The sequence below is a fragment of the Lissotriton helveticus genome, chromosome 6, assembly GCF_964261635.1.
Source record: "Lissotriton helveticus chromosome 6, aLisHel1.1, whole genome shotgun sequence".
In the NCBI taxonomy this organism is placed as follows: Eukaryota; Metazoa; Chordata; class Amphibia; order Caudata; family Salamandridae; genus Lissotriton; species Lissotriton helveticus.
The window spans coordinates 1,326,992,354-1,327,011,340 of record NC_136067.1 but is presented as its reverse complement, the minus strand read 5'-3'; the positions used below and the strand labels follow the sequence as shown (position 1 = coordinate 1,327,011,340).

Sequence of the window (18,987 nt, the reverse complement as noted above, 5' to 3'; positions counted from 1 at the left end):
AATGATCTAGCAGATCGCACAGCCAAGCTTACAGCACAGACTCCAGACATTTCAGTTAATCCGACACAGACACATACTCCAGATCCGACTACATGTATGACAGTTAAGGACCCTACTCAAGATGTCATAGATATCCAGTTACATGCTACTCCCGATGAAATCAAGAAATGGTCCGAACAAGGAGGGGTCCAGACAGATCAGGGATGGGTAACGAAGGGTAGAGCCGCCACATGGTTTCTCCCCGACTCTATGGTTCAAGTCATTATCAATACCGCACATAGTCCAGCACATTTAGGAGAAAAAGCTATGTTAGACAGTATCCAGAACATTTGGTTCAACAAGCATTTACGAGCTGCAGCCAAACAGAAAGTCCGTACCTGTATGATATGTTGCCAGTTTAATCCAGGTAAAAGTGTCCCGGTGGAACAAGGTGGATTCCAGCCCCCTGACCACCCTTTTGAAGTCCTCCAGATGGATTATATTCAGATGGAGCGATGTCGAGGTTTCAAGTATGTCCTTGTAGTTGTATGCGCTTTGTCCAGGTGGACAGAGGCATATCCAGTCCCAGATTACACAGCCGCGACCACTGCCAAGCAGTTGGTTCATGAATTCTTCCCCCCTTATGGACTCCCTAGAGTCGTATATTCTGATAACGGCCAGCCATTCTCATCTGAGCTTATGAAACACGTTTCCCTGTTGTTAGGGTACCAGTGGAAGTTCCATTGTGTACGCCATCCAGAAGCAGCTGGTCTCGTAGAGAGACATAATCAGACCCTGAAAATCCGTATTGCCAAGATTTGTAAAGAGAAAGGTGTGGACTGGCTAGTAGCTCTGCCAGTTGCTTTATTTTATATGCGCATGGTCGCACATTCCAGATCAGGTCTGTCCCCGTACGAGGTCGTATTCGGCCGCCCCCCTAATATGTGGGGTACACCTAGACCCCGAAGTATTACCGATGTTTCAAGTAATATGCTGACAGATTACCTAGCTTCCTTGATGTCTGCCCTCAACTCTTGTCGTTCACAGGTTGCTGCCGCATTTCCAGACAATACCGAGGTGGCACCGCATGAAATCGTTCCCGGATGCATGGTTCTTGTCCGGAATTTTGATCGTTCAAGTCCGCTGGAGCCCCGCTGGAAGGAGCCCAAACAGGTCCTCCTGGCCACCCGTACTGCCGTCAAGCTGGAAGGCAGGAAGGGCTGGGTCCATTTGTCTCATGTGAAGAAATTTTACGGACTAAAGCCTGTTTCAAAGAACATTTCCGAGAATTTTAAAGACTGACAAAGTACTATTCTTAAGGACTGTCCCGCAAAAGACAATGATACTAAACCCTCCCTGTTAGAGAAAACTCCGCAACAGGAGTATAAGCTAAAATTAAGGTCTAGTAAAATAAGTCAGCCAGTTTGATTGTCTAAGTCCTCCCCTAGGTGAAACGGTTAGACCGGTTTCTGACATGTATAAAATAGACCCCCATAGTGAGAGAGTTAGTCAAAACTCAATCCGATGTATCGTTTTTCTAAGTTTCATATTGTTTTTCAGCCTTATGTTTACCTGCACAAGTTATGCTTTTTATTTGTGTTTTCCAGTCTCTCATGTAAATAAGTCTTCTATTGTTACAGTAGAGCACACGTTTAGTGATCTGCCTCCTCATGAACTATCTTATCGTCTTGCTATGCGTAATAATTCCTTTATCCGCATGTTACATTATTCACACCAGACCAGCAATGCCACTAATTGTTGGGTGTGTGGTCGACTCCCCCCTTTCCAGACACCGAAGGGAGTTCTGCCACTCTTTCCTTATCCATTTTCACATAATGGTTCGTGTGGAGCATGGTCCACGTTAACGTCATCCTCAACAGATATGTCTTTTCTTAACAGTACATGTTTTCCAGACAAGCAAGGTCTTCCCCACAGAATAGGGTTAGATCTAGAAAATGAAGTTTATAATTTAGGTAATTATTCTTCGAATTTTATGGTCCTGAATGTTCAGTCTGATACTACTCCAGACTTACCTGCTATTTCAGTACTACCAGTCAAAGGCGAATTATGTGTCCGAAATAATGGTTCCGTACACGTAGGACATAGTGATTGTACTACTATTGTCAAGTATAGTGACAGTAGGAAATCTATTTTCAAAGCTTCACGTCATTCTTATTTTGTTTGTGGTCAGACCGCATATGTTCGTCTGCCCCTCGATTGGGAGGGAACCTGTTACATTGCCTTCCTACTGCCACCAGTTTTCCTAGCCCCACCTGACTACCATAGGAATTCCCACCTAGTACATACTAGACACAAGAGAGACCTCCCGATTGTCGATTATACTGAAACTGCTCTAGAACAATACATAGATATCAATAAAGGTGTCTTCCCCTATTTAGGTACTGTTGTGAATAGTAAACTGATACGTAGATTAACGAGAACCCTTGAAGCAGTAGTGATTGAGACTACTTCTGCTCTAGGTAACTTAACCGAAGAGCAATCCTTTATGAGAATTGTCGTGCTCCAGAATCGTCTCGTCCTTGACGTCATACTGGCCGATAGGGGCGGGGCATGTAGAGTCATCGGATCTAGTTGCTGCATTTTCATTCCTAATAACGCGCCGTCTGTTTATTCAGCTATAACCAGACTCCATAAAATTGCCCATATGTTACACCAAGATCCAGGCACCTGGACATGGTCCGGTTGGTTCTGGAATATTATTTCCGCTTGGGGATGGAAAGTATTGTCCTTTCTAGGTATTGCAGTAGCGATCATATTCAGTTGCTGCCTCTGTATACAATGTGGCCCTGCGATTTGTGGCATTTGTGCTACCTCTTGTATTCCTAGTCCCAAGTCCCGTTCTAAATCCCGTTCCAAGACAATTCGAGACGAGCAAATGATACTGTATGAAATGATAGATGGTATCATGAATATTGATGTTTCCTGATGGAAACGTAGTGACAAGGAGGGAATGTGGAAAAGTAAATTTTGCCATGTTCTGTGTCCCTACGTGTTCCCCATCTTATGTTATGTGTGCATGATTAATATGCATATGTATTCCCCATGTTCGATTAAAGACGCAATTACAGTTGTGTCCATCTCTAGTATGCCAGTTTCCAGTTCTCGTGAAAGCTACGAGTATTAGGCCTATGTAAAGCTACGTTGCCACGTTTCCCAGTGTGCACGTTATTCCATTGTAAAGTCCCCGTTTCTAGGCCTCAAAAGGGCCTGGACACCAGATTCAGCTCCTGTCTCCTGAGCCCTCGCTGAGGAGCGATACAGCCCCCACCTGTATCCTCGACCCTTCACTTACTTCCTGCCTCGCAGTGCCCGGCTCGGTCTGGCTCTGCCTACGAGTCTGCCAAGAATATGTTATGATTCTAGTTATCAGTCCAGCCCTCCTTCTCTGCATTCCTAAGCTACTGAATCGCATCAATAGTTTCCGTCATCGTCTAGCCTTTACGTCTCCATGTAAGAGAAATACTGTATTAATGGTCATTTAATATTCCTCAACACGCACTACATGTAGAATAATGTATGCACCAGTCTTAGAGTCTGTTAGCCTTTACCCCGATAACTTTTGGATTCTATCAACATGTTCTCTAAACATCAGATACTAGATAGTGGTAGGTACATGTTGCCCTGACTCTCCAGACTTCAGTCTCTGCTCCTAGTGCAGAGTTCATAGCCCCCAGCTTCTCCTAGTAACACGTCATTGTCAGTTTGCGCGCACCATTAGGTTAGAGGTCCCGGCTCCTCAGGTAGCCCCCTCCATGTTTCCGCCCCATTTATGACATATTCTGTTACGTTTACATCACATGTCTATGTACACGCCTCTTGTTACACCCACTTTCACCCTTATCTTTCGCGACTGCTATTGACCACACCCACTGCTCCGCCTACTGTATTCATTGTAATGCAACTGTTTTAGTATATATGCTTGTGTACTGTTATTAAATGTTAGCGCGCTCATTCCCTGTCCCCCCTGCAGGGCCCTGCCATCCTGTTCCCGTGCAGGTTGTCCTGTTCCTGTCCTTTATGCTGTATTAAACCTGCAAACTCCTACTACCTCGAATCTTGACTCTTATTTATTGAGCTATCTGTTATTCATATATTCATTCAAAAATAGAGGTATTATTTATTTATTTACCACACTTCACCAACCTCAGGAGGTTTGGGTTCCCATAGAACCTCACTTAGGGGTGCGTTCCCACCAAGTCGAAGACACCTAGGGGAAAACTTCGCCAGCGGTTTAATTTCTCTGCCCCAGTTCCGGCCAGGTGCCCTCAGTAATTCAACAGAACACAGTGGCTAGTCCGGTTCGCTTTGTGAAAAATATATAAAACCCAACCCAGCCAATCTATGCTACGTGGGCCACAATTTAATTCGAAATGATTTATTTTCCTTTTTTGGTATTGGTTTAATTGATTTCCATATGACATGAAAGACACAATTGTCAAGCAGTTGGGTCAAAAAACAGACACAAGTGTGCACAATATATACAAGTGAACAATTAATTCCAGTGAAAAAATAGATCACGATTGATGCTAGAAAAACCAAAGACCAAGTTACTATATACAATACATATTCAAAAAGTACATTTTCAAAAAACACATATTCAAAAAACATTCAGAAATTGCAAAGCATTCCATAAAACAACACAGTCCTTTAAATTATATACCAATAGATAGGCGGAAACAGAAAAATGATAATTCGGACTGCCTGCCTATCTACAAAAACCCGTGGAAAGGTATTTTTTAAGGATTGAACAGCAGGGGCAGGGCCAGTGATCATATTTATTCCCCAGCTGCACTGCATCACGTAGCATAGATTGGCTGGGTTGGGTTTTATATATTTTTCACAAAGCGAACCGGACTAGCCACTGTGTTCTGTTTCATGATTGTTGAGGTCCAGGCTGGTCAGGGATAGGACCCAAAACCTCCTTTTGTTAACTGTTCTCAGTAATTCAACAACAGGGGTCATGCAAAGGGGCAGAGCACTAGCTGTGGAGGCGGCAGAGCCAGGACACTCTGCACCTCCTCGCCTCACCAGCCCACAAGGAGCCACAGCACTGTCCCAGGTAGGGAGAGTTGGAGGTCCACAGCTCAGTCAGCGGCCCCCCAAAGCGAACAAGGGCCATGACAAGCATGTAGTGTCCAGGCAGCTAAATCCCAGGTCCACGCCTGGGAGCACAGACGGATGGGTGGAGGGGTGAGGCCCAACATCAGCACCTCAAAAGGGCGAAGGGTGTCTGACCTCAAAATATTGGCACAGCCTTGGCTTCTCTAATCAGGCTCCAACAGCTGTGGCAGTACCACCTCTCACTCAGTAGAGGGGCTTAGCAACATCACGGAGCAGCGTTGGGCCCAGAAGACAATGAGCGGGCATACTATCATTAATACACCCACCGGCATTGCCCTCTATGCCCACATCTGTCTCCTCTGTGCCGCTACAGTTCCCGGACCACGGCGGGCAATCAATTTCACTCAGGCCTCAGTTTACTTTGTCACTCTGTGGCAGGTACACTCCTCACCTCAGCTGGCCACCGTGATCGACCTTCAGGGAACATGCCACTCTCACCAGGCGATGGGAGTACGGCTGGGCACCAGGGAAAACAATGGGGGGAGGGGAAGCAAGGCCGAGGCAGAACACTGCCCTACGGTTCTCTGCTCCCACCACCAGTCCTTGGTCTTTTCAGGCACTATTCACTGCACCACATGCATCGTTTGCTTGCTCAGGGTAGAAGATCTCCAGGCGAAAGGGAATGCAGTTGGCCACATCGCACGCACGGATACATAGAAGGGACAGCACCCAAGTGTTGCTCCCCTGCTGCACGGATAGACATGCCGATAAGGCCACTGTAGAGGGAAAGGTGGTTTATCCCCTAAGTTTATGGCCTCAGGATGTCAGGAGGGGAGGATTGGGCCTGGAGGGCTCATAAGATGTCACCTCCCAGGGCAGGGCCTCTTTGGCAGTCAGCGTTAACCACCCACCCTCCTAGCAGTTCATATGGAATAGAAGAGAATATGGAGACGTTTGCATAAATGTGTGTATATGCAATTGTACCCTAAATACTTTGTTACAGGCATGCATGTATAGCCGCAAGGCAGAGTTACAGGGCGATCCTAAAGCTTTAAACAACTAGAATGCCTCCAGATAGTTGATCTTGGAGCCCCAAAAAAATTGCCTCAGGTCACTGGGAGTCCTTACGGCAGGGCGTGGAATGACATGACGGCGCTCCTTAATCCCTCAAGGGACAGTTGAAATCCTGAGCAATTGAAAAGACTGCCCGTGGTCTCCCTCTGACTTGTCAGGAGCATGACGCAAAGTAAAGAGTAGGGTAGCAACCTACTGTGTTGAATGAGTTGTAAAGAATCTGAGTTGGTGCGGAAAACACCAACAAGACAGCTCTAGCTTTCTCGGGATGGGTGTCGGCCGTTCAAGGAACTCATCCTCGACACCTGGATCACCCGTAAGCTAACCCAACCGGTGTATTCAATAAACTTGCTGCATAGTTTATCCACAAAAGGTGTCCCTGTGATTATGTTGCACACATTTTATTGTTGTAATTTCAGGGTCCTCACATTCTCAAAGGGCTAGGGCTAGCAATGCTAGGCAGTCACCCAGTGCTCCCGACTCCACCACCACATGCCGTCTCCCCATGGTCCCCAGTGAACTTTATTGTCATTGGCAGGCCCCGGATTCATCCGGTCGCCACAGATCGGTTCTCCAGCAGTCGCGTTCTGCTTCAGACAAAATAAGGAGCAGGCACCATGTATGGGGGGGGGGGAACTCCTCAAGCGGATCACACACCGCAGCAGGCCCACTGCTCACTGTGGTACAGTGTCATGACACCAGGTGACAACTGTAGAACGCCCCATGCCTGGCCAAGCGAGACCTTGAAACACACGCGAGACCTTGAAACACCCTCGAACCATTGAAGCCTGAACGATAACATGCATATGAATAAAGAGCTACTTGGTGCGAAGGAGGTCGGTCATGTCATGCTCTGCTACGGTGCGGGGATAAAGCTCATACCCTAGTGTTGTAAACTGTGAATATAACCATCCATGATATTTATAATCAATCTATAACTTACTATGACTATTTGTGGCAGAGCTTGGGGGCTTTTCTTTAGATGTTTGTCGCAGCTAAATGCTCAATATACAGAAAATTAAAACCAAAAAAATACATACATTCTGTGATCACGATCTTAGGCCGAGGGCAATAACACAAAGAAAATATTGTTCAGAGTGCAAAGGTTTGTAATTGGGAACGGCCTACTGAACGTGGTGTAGCAGCAACAGACCGGAAGGGCAGAACAGAGGTACAACTTAGCAATGGATTTCTTGAGCTTCACTGGACAGGTGGTGTAGCTATCTTTTTACATTTTAATATGCAGGCTTCAGTCACACCAAGACTAACAGAATGCGATTCCACTGGTAGCAAACATCTCAGACGCAGACTCTGGCTCTCAGTGCTAGTGTTGCTTGAATTCCCCTGTCTCTCCTCATAGTTGACATTGGTCATCATTTCGCCTCCACTTGTTTCCCCCCTGGCAGCAGTCGGAGGCCTGGCATTATTGAGAATGCCAGAAACATGAAGTCCCGCCTGCTTATAGAGCTCTAGACTGAGCAGTAAAACGAGGGTTCCACCAATACGAAGGACTCTGCGGAAAACAAAAGCAATATACGTTACAGGCAGTCTTACACGTGATTATAGAAAAATAATTAAAGAGATGGTATCCGTAAGGACATATCTGTAATCATTGTTAAACTCAAGCAAAACACAGATGCTTACTTTTTTGAACCACTAGATTTTCATTGCATTTTTAAGAGACATGTATATTCAGGCATACTCGACGCAGGCCTGGACTCAGCTGAAATTCCTCAATTTCCTGTCACGTACACTGCGTGAATTTTTTTGTAATTCTGTATTATGTACTTGTGCAAACAAACACAAATTAAAGGGGAAGCATAATCAGAAATGGACTCAAGAAATTGGTTTCGAGGTGCACGATTCTGAAAATAAAAGGTGTCTGTCCGACTTTCACTTTTTATCAAAATTGGCTGACAAAAATAAACGGAAGAGATAATACAGAGTGTAGAGTTAGAGGTTACTTTGGTAGTTATGATGTGCTACCAAGCCATACACTTTTTTCTTTATGACAATTCAGGCTTCTCGTTGTTAGCATGTGGGTGTTTTGTCAACCCACCCTTCGCCCGAATGGTTCTCTTCCAGCAGGGGAATTCAGACAATTCACATCAACGTGGCAAATGAACGTACAGACTAGTGGCTACGGAATAGTGAAGGGGAATAGAACATCAAAGGGATACAGCGCCTATGTTATGGTTCCACAGGCAGAAGTAGCACATCAACAGACTTTTCGTTCTATTGCTCCTCATATCTCCAAAGTATAAATAAACAAGCATTGGAAATGCAATAGGTCTCGCATTAGGAAAGTTTGAACTATTGGTCTTATAAATGATATTTATTTTATTTATGTGTTGTTTTTTAAATTAATAGCTTTGTCATTTACAATGCCAATAGTTATAACTTTTGCAAATGTGACGCCTATAGCATTTGTAATGCAACATGCAAGAGTGACAAAAGGAAGAGTGACGGCAAGCGAGAGAGACGGACGGTAGAAACAGAGAGGGGAGAAAGTGAAGGAAACGAGAGGAGAGGGAAGACGGAAGAAGGCAGACAGTGAGGGAAGCAGGGAGCGAGATACAATGATGGGAGATTGAATGAGAATAAAATACAGACAGTGCTCAATTTGTAAAAAAAAAAAAAAAAAAGGAGAGGGAGGACGAGAGGGAAGGAGGGAGAGGAGAGGGAGTGGAGTGAGAGAGGGAGAGAGAGAGTGGCAGGCACTGAAACGGAAGAGAAGAGCAAAAGAAACGTGCTGGAAGTCGTGAATCAAGTTAAAACAAGCAATGTCCTGAGCAAATGGTGGAGGCCTGAAGCAGTGGAGTGGGAGAGGTGAGGGGGGAGTCAAGGGGAGATTAAGGGACAGAAGGCAAGCACGTTTGCAGACCTGATGAGCGAGGAGGGGGTGCGAGGGATGAGTGAGGATGGGGGCACGGCCGGCCGGCCGTGAAAAAGCCTTTGATGCAGCAGGGGGCAATTAGGGGAGGAGAATGGCTGAGCTGAGGCAGAGCGCAAAGCCTTTGATGCAGCAGGGGGCGGAGCGGGAAGAGCTGCTGGCGGCACCATGCTGACGATTTGATGCTGTGCACGTGCATTTTAACTCATTGCGCTTGCGCATTGAGCTAAAAGCGCACATGCACTTCATCAAATCGCCAGTCTAGGTAAACTCTGTTTAAGCCCCTATAGTCTCGCTCCGCTCAATGTGCATGCGCATTGACAGGCGAGACCTAAAAACAAGGCATTGCTAGAATCATTAGCCATTTAATGAACAGAGAGGCGGTGGGTAAATTTCATCTTCAGCCTATATACGGCCATCACCAGTGAAACCATAGATTGCATTAGACAGATGGGGCACATACGGATACAGCCACTACCATGTTGGTGTTTATCGAGCTGAAAGGCTCTAAACGCAATAGCTATGTTTTTGAATCCAGAGCATCTGGTAGTTCCCAAACCTTGGCGATAGATTAAGGTGCTGACTTACAGAGGTCCACAGTCATTGCCTGGTCATCAGAGGCTAAGGCCTTCGCTCTCCTGTGGGAGGACAACATGGCACATTTAGTGCTCACTATTAGGCCCACTGTAAATTAACCATACCCCTAGACCTACATACCTCGCATGGCGGGCCGATGTAGGGACAAAGAGCAGCAGACGCCTCATCCTAATTAGGCATGACAATCACCAATGTGGTGGTGTCCTAAAATGCACATTTTCATATTGAAAATCCACCCTTTCCCTTATGAAACCTGCTTTTTCACACACTACCTCTACTTTTCTCAGCTTTTGGTTGATATTTTGCTACTGGATTTAAAAATTACATTTTATGTATGTTCTTACTGCCTGTTCTGTAATTCTCTGCTGAGGAGCGCTCTCATCGCTTGAAGTAAAATTCTGGTCACCCTACTCTGTGAGGGCGCTCTTATGTGGTTCTTACTGAACACTTCAGGTTTAGGGGGCACGCATTTGTTCTAGCCTACAACACTGCAGTGGGCACAATGGACTCTTCAGATTTAGGGGACACACATTCATTTTCCTAGACTACACCACTGCAGAAGGCACAATGAACTCCTCAGGTTAAGGAGACACTCATTAGTTCTAGACTACACAACTGCAGCAGGCACAAACAACTCTTCAGTTTAGGGGGACGCACATTCGTTCTCCTAGAATACACCTCTGCAGTTTAGCAGCAACGACCATCATTCCTGATGGTCATGAAGAAGGCCTGCTTGTTAGTTCTGAAGTACACACTGCTGTTTCCGGAAACACCCTTCATTATAGCTAATGGAGGGTCACTCTTCACAGAGGACTCAGCGGAATGGGACAGTGCCGCACCATGCTTGGAGTCTGAAAGAACGAGCCTGGGCACAGCTACTAGTCCAAGGGCCAGAATGATTTGTAGGAGAAGGCGGCAGCCTGGCCATGCCCATCAGCCCACCACACAGAAAGATAACACAGTGAAGACCGAAATATTACTGTCAAATGATGCGCTGCAGACTCCTTTCACACTCCATTGACGGTGAGCATGACACCTGATCTAACAAGGACAACAATTTGGGTGACTCTGGCCCTGAGGTGCAGAGGATGGGCTCAACCGTCAATCAAATGAAAGTGGATGACACCGTAATAAGAGAGTATGATAACTATACTACTGAGGACGCTTCTTACCGATGCTATGCACCATTCTACAGAGGGAGAAGTGGAGCACAGATACAACATTTCTGGCAGCACTATATGCTTGGTCACATAGAGACATAAAGTAACAGTGACACAGGGCAGGGAGACGTAACCCCTTGCTTTGCGGAAGATGTTGGCACTGTAAGGTGAACAAGTACGGGGTTCTCCCTTTCCCATCAGAGTGGGGATGGGCCACTTGAATACTTTTCCGCTGCATAAGTAGTGTGGGGTGTCAGGGTTGAATACCACAGCTCACATGGTCAGGTTGTCTCTTTCTCTCAGCATTTCACGATTCACGCAAAAAATGCGAAATCATCCAACTATCGCGATGGCTGCAATATATACAATTTTGGCTGCGATATTTACAAAAGTGTCTACCGTGAGACAGCAAAACAAACAATGCCCTTTTATTGGATGTGCGGGCACACTTTATTACGTTCACCGTCTAATATCTCCTTCCTCCTGGCCAAGCTGTGAGAGGCGACGTTTGCATTGCAAAGCCCCATTTCGATTAATGAGAGAGCAAGTCAGTTTCCAGCCATGGGAGCCTTCTGCGGCAGATTATCTATCAGAGGGAGCACTGGAGTGCAGACCTATGCAGGTCATCAATTGCATGCAAGCAGCAAAATACCATTTGGGGCAGCACACTATACTATGTGAAGATTTTTAGCTTAAGTGTTTTAAGCCATGTCCTTAATTACATCGGCCACTCCCCTATGAGAGACACCCCAGTTTTCTCACCCTACTTAAAGCCCTGCACACACCCCTCTGCTGTTACTTAATTGCGGACTTCATTCCACACCTAAGTCAAGTGCATATGGAGACATGCAGATTGGTATAGAAGAACACTCACTCTGGCCCTGAGGCAAACACTCCTCTTGGCCCACAAGTGTAGCACATTCTGGACGGGTCCAGGAGGCAGCAGTGCCCCAGCACGGGTGCATACATGGGTGCTAGCACACCCGGGGGAGAAATAGGGCCCCCTCTCACGAGGTGCAGATTGGAGCTGTGCTTCTGTGGAGCAACAAACACTTTAAACATGCCTATTTCACAGTGGGAAACTCTGCTAAATCTGTTTACATTGATTTAAGGCTGAAAAGGAATGATTTCAATTAAAATGAAGTGTCGCAATAATGCCGCTAAATTTCCATTTTTGCGAGACTAAGTTTCCATTTTTGTGCTGCTAAATTTGCAAATCTATGCCGCAATATCCTGGGGGGGTCTCATAGATTATATATATATATATATATTCACTGAAAAAACCATAGGTTATAGACCATATATAGTTAGGAATTAGCATTTACAAAACCTTGAAAATTCACTGAAAAAACCATAGGTTATAGACCATATATAGTTAGGAATTAGCATTTAAAAAACCTTATTTTACTCACACAAAACCATTGAAATTCCATATATAGTTAGTTGCACTAACTATATATCGCGCACCTGCAATCCACTGCTGATCATGTCACATATTACATCATTCATGACATGGTCAGTGACATCACTGATGACATCACTGATGACATCTCAAATGACATCACTGATGAGATCACTGATGACATCATCCAGTGACTGTGTGTTTCTGTAAAGATTAAATATGTTTTACATATTGAAGAATGAGTAGATGTATAAGTGTCTGGACGAAGGATTTAGTAGGTGCATGACTGAATGTATGAGTGAGTGATTAAATGTGTCTCACTGAGTGCATGGGTTAGTGACTAAACTGTCTTAATTTGTGCATCATTATGTCTGTTGTTCTGTAAACTGCTGCATGTGTTGATCAGTAGCTATATGATTAACTATATGGGTTATTGATTGATTGTCTAAGTATTTGTATGGGAGACTGAGTGTGTGTGTGGCTGGCTGGGAGGTGTGTGACTCTGTGCAGATCAATGTGTACTTGTATCAATGATTGTATAAGAAAGTAAGTATGTGTTAGTATATGTTTGAAAATGTAAGGTGCTCTATGTTTAACTGTATAGACAAAAAAAATGGAAGTGTGATTGATTCTTTACAGGACTGACTAGGTGTGTGAGTAACTCCATGGATGAGTGGCAGAGTGTGAGTGTCTGTATAGGTGTATGAGTGCATATGATAGTGTTGTAAAGATGAGTGATTGTATGTATGAATGATTGTATGGGTGAATGAGTGAATGTGTGTGTAGACGTAGGAATCAGTGAGTACGTATGTAGTAACTAGTATTGGTGTGTCAATGGTTTCAAAAATTATACTCTGTATTTAACACTGGGTGAAACAGAGGTTATATTAAAATGTGAGGAGATGCATTGTATTGTCACATGAATGATATCATCAGTGATGGGGTCATTGATGTCAAATGAGATGTCATCAGTGATCTCATCAGTGATGTCATTTGAGATGTCATCAGTGATGTCATCAGTGATGTCATTTGAGATGTCATCAGTGATGTCATCAGTGATGTCACTGACCATGTCATGAATGATGTAATATGTGACATGATCAGCAGTGGATTGCAGGTGCGCGATATATAGTTAGTGCAACTAACTATATATGGAATTTCAATGGTTTTGTGTGAGTAAAATAAGGTTTTTTAAATGCTAATTCCTAACTATATATGGTCTATAACCTATGGTTTTTTCAGTGAATTTTCAAGGTTTTGTAAATGCTAATTCCTAACTATATATGGTCTATAACCTATGGTTTTTTCAGTGAATTTCAATGGTTTTTTAATAGCAAATATCATAAGCTGTCGAATGTCAAGTACGTGGTAAGTGAAAACATTTTCGTGTTTATGCACACTGATCTGCTTTGAATGGTGCCCCCCCCCCCCCTCATTTCTATTAGGAGTACTCTCTCTTTGCAGATAGTGAAAAGTAGTTAACGCAGGTCTTTGCCCCCATTGTAATCCGTCGTGCCTGCTTCTCTCTCCATTTGATTGATTGTTATCCAAGTATTTACTGTTTTAGAATTAGTTCTCTTTGGTTCATTCTCTATTTACAAACAAACACAGAGTCGCAATACTCTGTTTAGTCTTTGCAGATAACGAAAAATCGTGTAAAAAAAAAGAAAAGGAATCGAGCAAAATCAGTAGGCCACTAATGGGATCTCTTTTTGACCTCGCTAAAATAGAAACATTAGGAACAACCCCTCATGACTAATACAAAACTAGTGAGATGAACTGAACTCCACACAATGATGGCTGCAAAACAGCTCGGCTCCGCCACCCACCCCGCCCAAAATAACGATAAAGAACGGCTGCCATGATTGGTTGCGGAATGACCACGACGGAGCTACAAAATGGTGCTGCTCTCATGCTAACCCCAGCTTCAGTCTGAAACATCCAGAAACACTGTAGACTACCAATTCGATCAGTTCCGGTAGCGCCCCAATGTAACCCGGTAGAGAAGAACTAGCTCTCCCCTCTTTGACTGATGGTTCTTGTTGCCTGTCCCTTCTGTTGTCATTTAACAGAACTATTTAGCCTGCTGAAAGGGGTTGTGTTCCGACCGCTGGTTGGTGGAGACATTTTGACTATATTCTGTACCTGCGTTGTCGCGTAATGCGTCATATGACGCGCCGCGTTAGCGCATCCGGAAGTCATCCGGGGCGCGCAGCGCGTAACGTAAGCATAACAAGTCATGTGACTTGTTAATAAAACTTTTCATTGGTTCATTTTACTTTTCTTATTGTAATGATGAAAGGCTTGGTCATATGACCTAAAAATTACGCTTTTCATTACTTCCGAACATTATTTTTTCTTAAATATATGTTATAATGTTCCAGGCTAATGTACTTTCCCGGAAATTTTACAACTGTCCTGCAAGTAAAATATATTCTTTTTTCGAGAAAAAGAGCGTTTCTTCGTCCCATGACGGAGCCGTTGAGCAAAAGAGGGTCGACCTGCTGTCTTAGTCGCCGATACGCCTGAATATGAGATTCTTATCGATCACTTTATGTTGCAGGAATAGAAAACACAACAGCCCTTGACCATTTATCTTTACTGCGTTCCTTCGTATTATACCTTTTACCCTTCATGTAATTGGTCTGCTTTATTTCACTTGCCTTTTAATGATTCTAAAACAGTCACTATTATTAAAAACTTTACCAATGTATATACTACTACCATGTTTTCTTTTAAAAACCTTTATTGTGAAAATTTCATTATACAAATACGAGCCTATAACCACGTGGGCCTGCCACAGAGCAAACTGTAATCGTATATGATGAATAGACATTTACACTGTAGAGGAACGTAACGGGCGGGCCATTAGGTTGCAAGAACTAAGGTGTCTAACAGTTACGGAATCGGTGGACGTACATTTTATAATTAAAATACGACAGGGCCAGTTACAATAAAATTATCTAGATATACATTTGCGGGCAAGTACCATGGGTGACGTTAATTCGAACTTTCAACAGTACAGTAATCAATAACACATCAGAACTTAATATCAATAGGGATGTCGAAATATTCAATCAATTCTCGTCCCCGCCCGCCATGTGCTTCAAAACTGCATACGTATCTCGTGATTTCAAGGTTCTGCAACCAGTACACAACAAGGAGTTACGAGTCCCATTTATTCCGGCGCCATTTTGGGCGAGGACGGGCAGGTCCAGGATATAGTCAAAATGTCTCTACCAACCATCGACTATGATGATGTTCATATGCTGTATTTATTAGAGTAACACTCATCTGTCCACATGAAATTAATTTGCCACAATCTAAACATGTCATTTTAATCTTTCCAAAGTTCTTCTAAATATTTGGGACCGTTTCCCTTGCCTCTGAAGCTCTCAGTGCCACTTCTTTGATGAATGTACTAGCAGGTCAGGGGTTCTCCTCCAAATCTCTCTTTTATGCAGCACTATAATTAATTGGTGCCACCTCTCCATATGACGATGCATGGTATAGTTACCACAACTATATTTTTTTTCGGTTCCTCTGGAGAGTTCATCGTGGCAGATGAAGCGTGTAACGTACCGGGCATTTACCTTTTTTTGCATGTACAGGAAAGGAAAAAAAAATCGAGCGTCCGAGTTCTAAGGTGTCCCAGGGCCATTTTGGTGGACCAGGCCCAAATCCAAAGAACAGCCATCTCACAGGCTAATGGGGCGACCCACGCCGAGTTTCAGCATTGTAGGATGACCACACAAGTACAGCAACTTGCTAGACATCACCTCAGTGCCATCCGGATCTCGGCGCCCCACTGCAGATGAAGTGCCTCTCAACTATGAAACCACCACGGTGACATCCGGATCTTGGCGCGTTGTGCTGCCTTCGGCCTATTCGCACATCGGTCCGCTACTGACGCCATCTCACAGGCTAATGGGGCGACCCACGCCGAGTTTCAGCATTGTAGGATGACCACACCAGTACAGCAACTTGCTAGACATCACCTCGGTGCCATCCGGATCTCGGCGCCCCACTGCAGATGAAGTGCCTCTCAACTATGAAACCACCACGGTGACATCCGGATCTTGGCGCGTTGTGCTGCCTTCGGCCTATTCGCACATCGGTCCGCTACTGACGCCATCTCACAGGCTAATGGGGCGACCCACGCCGAGTTTCAGCATTGTAGGATGACCACACCAGTACAGCAACTTGCTAGACATCACCTCGGTGCCATCCGGATCTCGGCGCCCCACTGCAGATGAAGTGCCTCTCAACTATGAAACCACCACGGGGACATCCGGATCTTGGCGCTTTGTGCTGCCTTCGGCCTATTCGCACATCGGTCCGCTACTGACGCCATCTCACAGGCTAATGGGGCGACCCACGCCGAGTTTCAGCATTGTAGGATGACCACACCAACTTGCTAGACATCACCTCAGTGCCATCCGAATCTTGGCATCTCAACGCCTAGTGGTATCTTCCATACAAAAAATATTGTTACGCTGCCTTTGGCCCCATTCGCACATCAGTCCGCAACTTAGACATCACCTCGGTGCCATCCGGATCTTGGCATCTCAGCGCCTTGTGGTGTCAGTCAGAAAATATTGTTGTGCTGCCTTCGGCCTATTCGCACATCGGTCCGCTACTGACGCCATCTCACAGGCCAACGGGGCGCCCCACGCCGACTTTCAACATTGTAGGATGGCCACAGAAGTGCGACAACTTACTAGACACCACCTCGGTGCCATCCGGATCTTGGCGCGTTGTGCTGCCTTCGGCCTATTCGCACATCGGTCCGCTACTGACGCAAACTCACAGGCCAACGGGGCGCCCCACGCCGACTTTCAGCATTGTAGGATGGCCACACCAGTGCGGCAACTTGCTACACACCACCTCGGTGCCATCCGGATCTTGGCGCGTAGTGAAGCTGCAGCAGCTGCAAATAAGCTTCAGACAGTGTTACAACCGCTGCTCAGAACTCTCAACTATGACACCACCTCGGTGCCATCCGGATCTTGGCGCGTTGTATTGCCTTCGGCCTATTCGCACATCGGTCCGCTACTGACGCCGCCTCACGTGCCAACGTATTTTCTCCGCATTTTATACCCTATGCCGCATAACAGGTCATGTGACTTGTTTATAAAACTTTTCATTGGTTCATTTTACTTTTGGTTTCCGAATGATGGAAGGCTTGATCATATGACCTAAAAACAACACTTTTCATTGGATGAAAACTTTTTTTTTCCCCCAAACGATGAAAGCCCCACCTTGTTTCTGGATGTTTCAGACTAAACTGGCGTCAGCATGAGAGCACCACCATCTCGTAGCTCCGTCGTGGTCATTCCGCGAGCAATCATGGCAGCCGCTCCCCACCAGAAGCCTGCAGGAGTCGGGGCCCCCAAAACTTTTGATGAATTCTTAAGGCGGAGGGGACGCTTTCGAGAATGGGGTCCAAGACCTAGCAGACAAGCGTCCGATTTCCAAGGTGTCCCAGGGCCATTTCAGTGGACCACGCCCAAAAAGGAAAGAGCCTGCCGCCATTTTGAGAGTCCTGTGGCAGCCGCCTATCGCTGCACCGCAAGAGTGGGCGCAACTCAGCTGAATGGCGGATTTTGACACAGTGGACCAAAAGCGGACGGAATGGCAACTGAAACGGTAAAGGGGCGCCCCACTAAAACAGATGAGACTCCACCTGGAGAGGCCCGTTCACGCCGCCTCCCCCGGGGCGCTCCACGCCGTTATTCGGAGCAGCATTGTAGGATACCAAAACCAGTGCGGCAACTTACTGGACATCACCTTGGTGCCATCGTTCTGCTGCCTTGGAACTATTCGCACAACAGTTTGCTACTGATGACCCACCCCCCGCGACGCCCCACGCCGTTATTTGCTGGGTGGCAACTTACTAGACATCACTTTCGTGTCATCTAGATTTCGGCGCGTTCTGCTGCCTTGGAACTATTCGCACAACAGTTTGCTACTGATGACCCACCCCCCGCGACGCCCCACGCCGGAAATCTGGACGTTGTGCTGCGTTGGGACTATTCGCACAGCCGACCGCTACTTCGTTGTTTTTCTCTAAAAATGTTTATATGTTATTACTATTTTTGTTTTCTTGTATATATTTATAAATTATTAAAGTTTTATAATCTTACTACTTTGTCGGAGTGCTATATATTTTTAATGTGACACATAATTGTAAAAACTTTGATGTACAAAGAGTCATCCCTGGAATCTTCCGCTTCACGCTCGGTCCCCTCCCCAATCACAATACAGGATGGTTTTCAGATAATAGCAACGCTTCTGCTGTGACGGATCTCATCGAGTGTGGGCCTTGATCTACTATAACTCCTTTGAAGAGGGGTGATTCTTTACAGCTGTGGCCATAAACTACATCTGCAGGGCTAGCTGATAGCCTAGGACCGGCCTGGACAATCGGACACAGAGGAAAAGGAGTGTCAGAGGGTGCGGTAGTGAATAGGGCGAAAGGGAGGTGTCGGGCGGGCACAGGGTGTGATTCTCAGGGAAGAGCAGCGCAGATGGGGGGAGGTTTATTACCCATGCATAAGACAGAGAGCGGGGGTGACCACTGCCTGGGTGAGATGCTTGCGAGGGTGGGGAGCCATGCTAAGGATCGACAGCGTGCACAGAGTGGGTCTGGTCAAGGCATCTAAAATGGCTGCCGTGCACGACAAAAGTGTGGCATTTGAAAAAAGACAAGATGGCGCACACAATGTTTTTCAACAATTCCTGATTTCCTTCGAATCGAACGTTAACAGACGTTGGGGCATATTACCAAAGTTAAGCGA

At 45.6% G+C, this 18,987-nt stretch overlaps 1 protein-coding gene across 3 annotated transcripts in view; it reads right to left on the bottom strand.

The window, feature by feature from the left end:
* THUMPD2 (THUMP domain 2 tRNA and snRNA guanosine methyltransferase) overlaps window positions 1-18,987 on the bottom strand; it is a 392,304-nt gene that overhangs the window by 136,166 nt on the left and 237,151 nt on the right. For 2 of the 3 annotated variants that reach the window (XM_078649054.1, XM_078649055.1), the window contains one exon: window positions 7,224-7,648. The exons of the other annotated variant lie outside the window; for it this stretch is intronic. In XM_078649054.1, coding sequence (XP_078505180.1) covers window positions 7,336-7,648 — 313 coding nt within the window. In that variant the 3' untranslated portion in view covers window positions 7,224-7,335. Of the gene's footprint in view, window positions 1-7,223; window positions 7,649-18,987 lie in introns of those variants that run through there. 3 annotated transcript variants of the gene reach the window in all.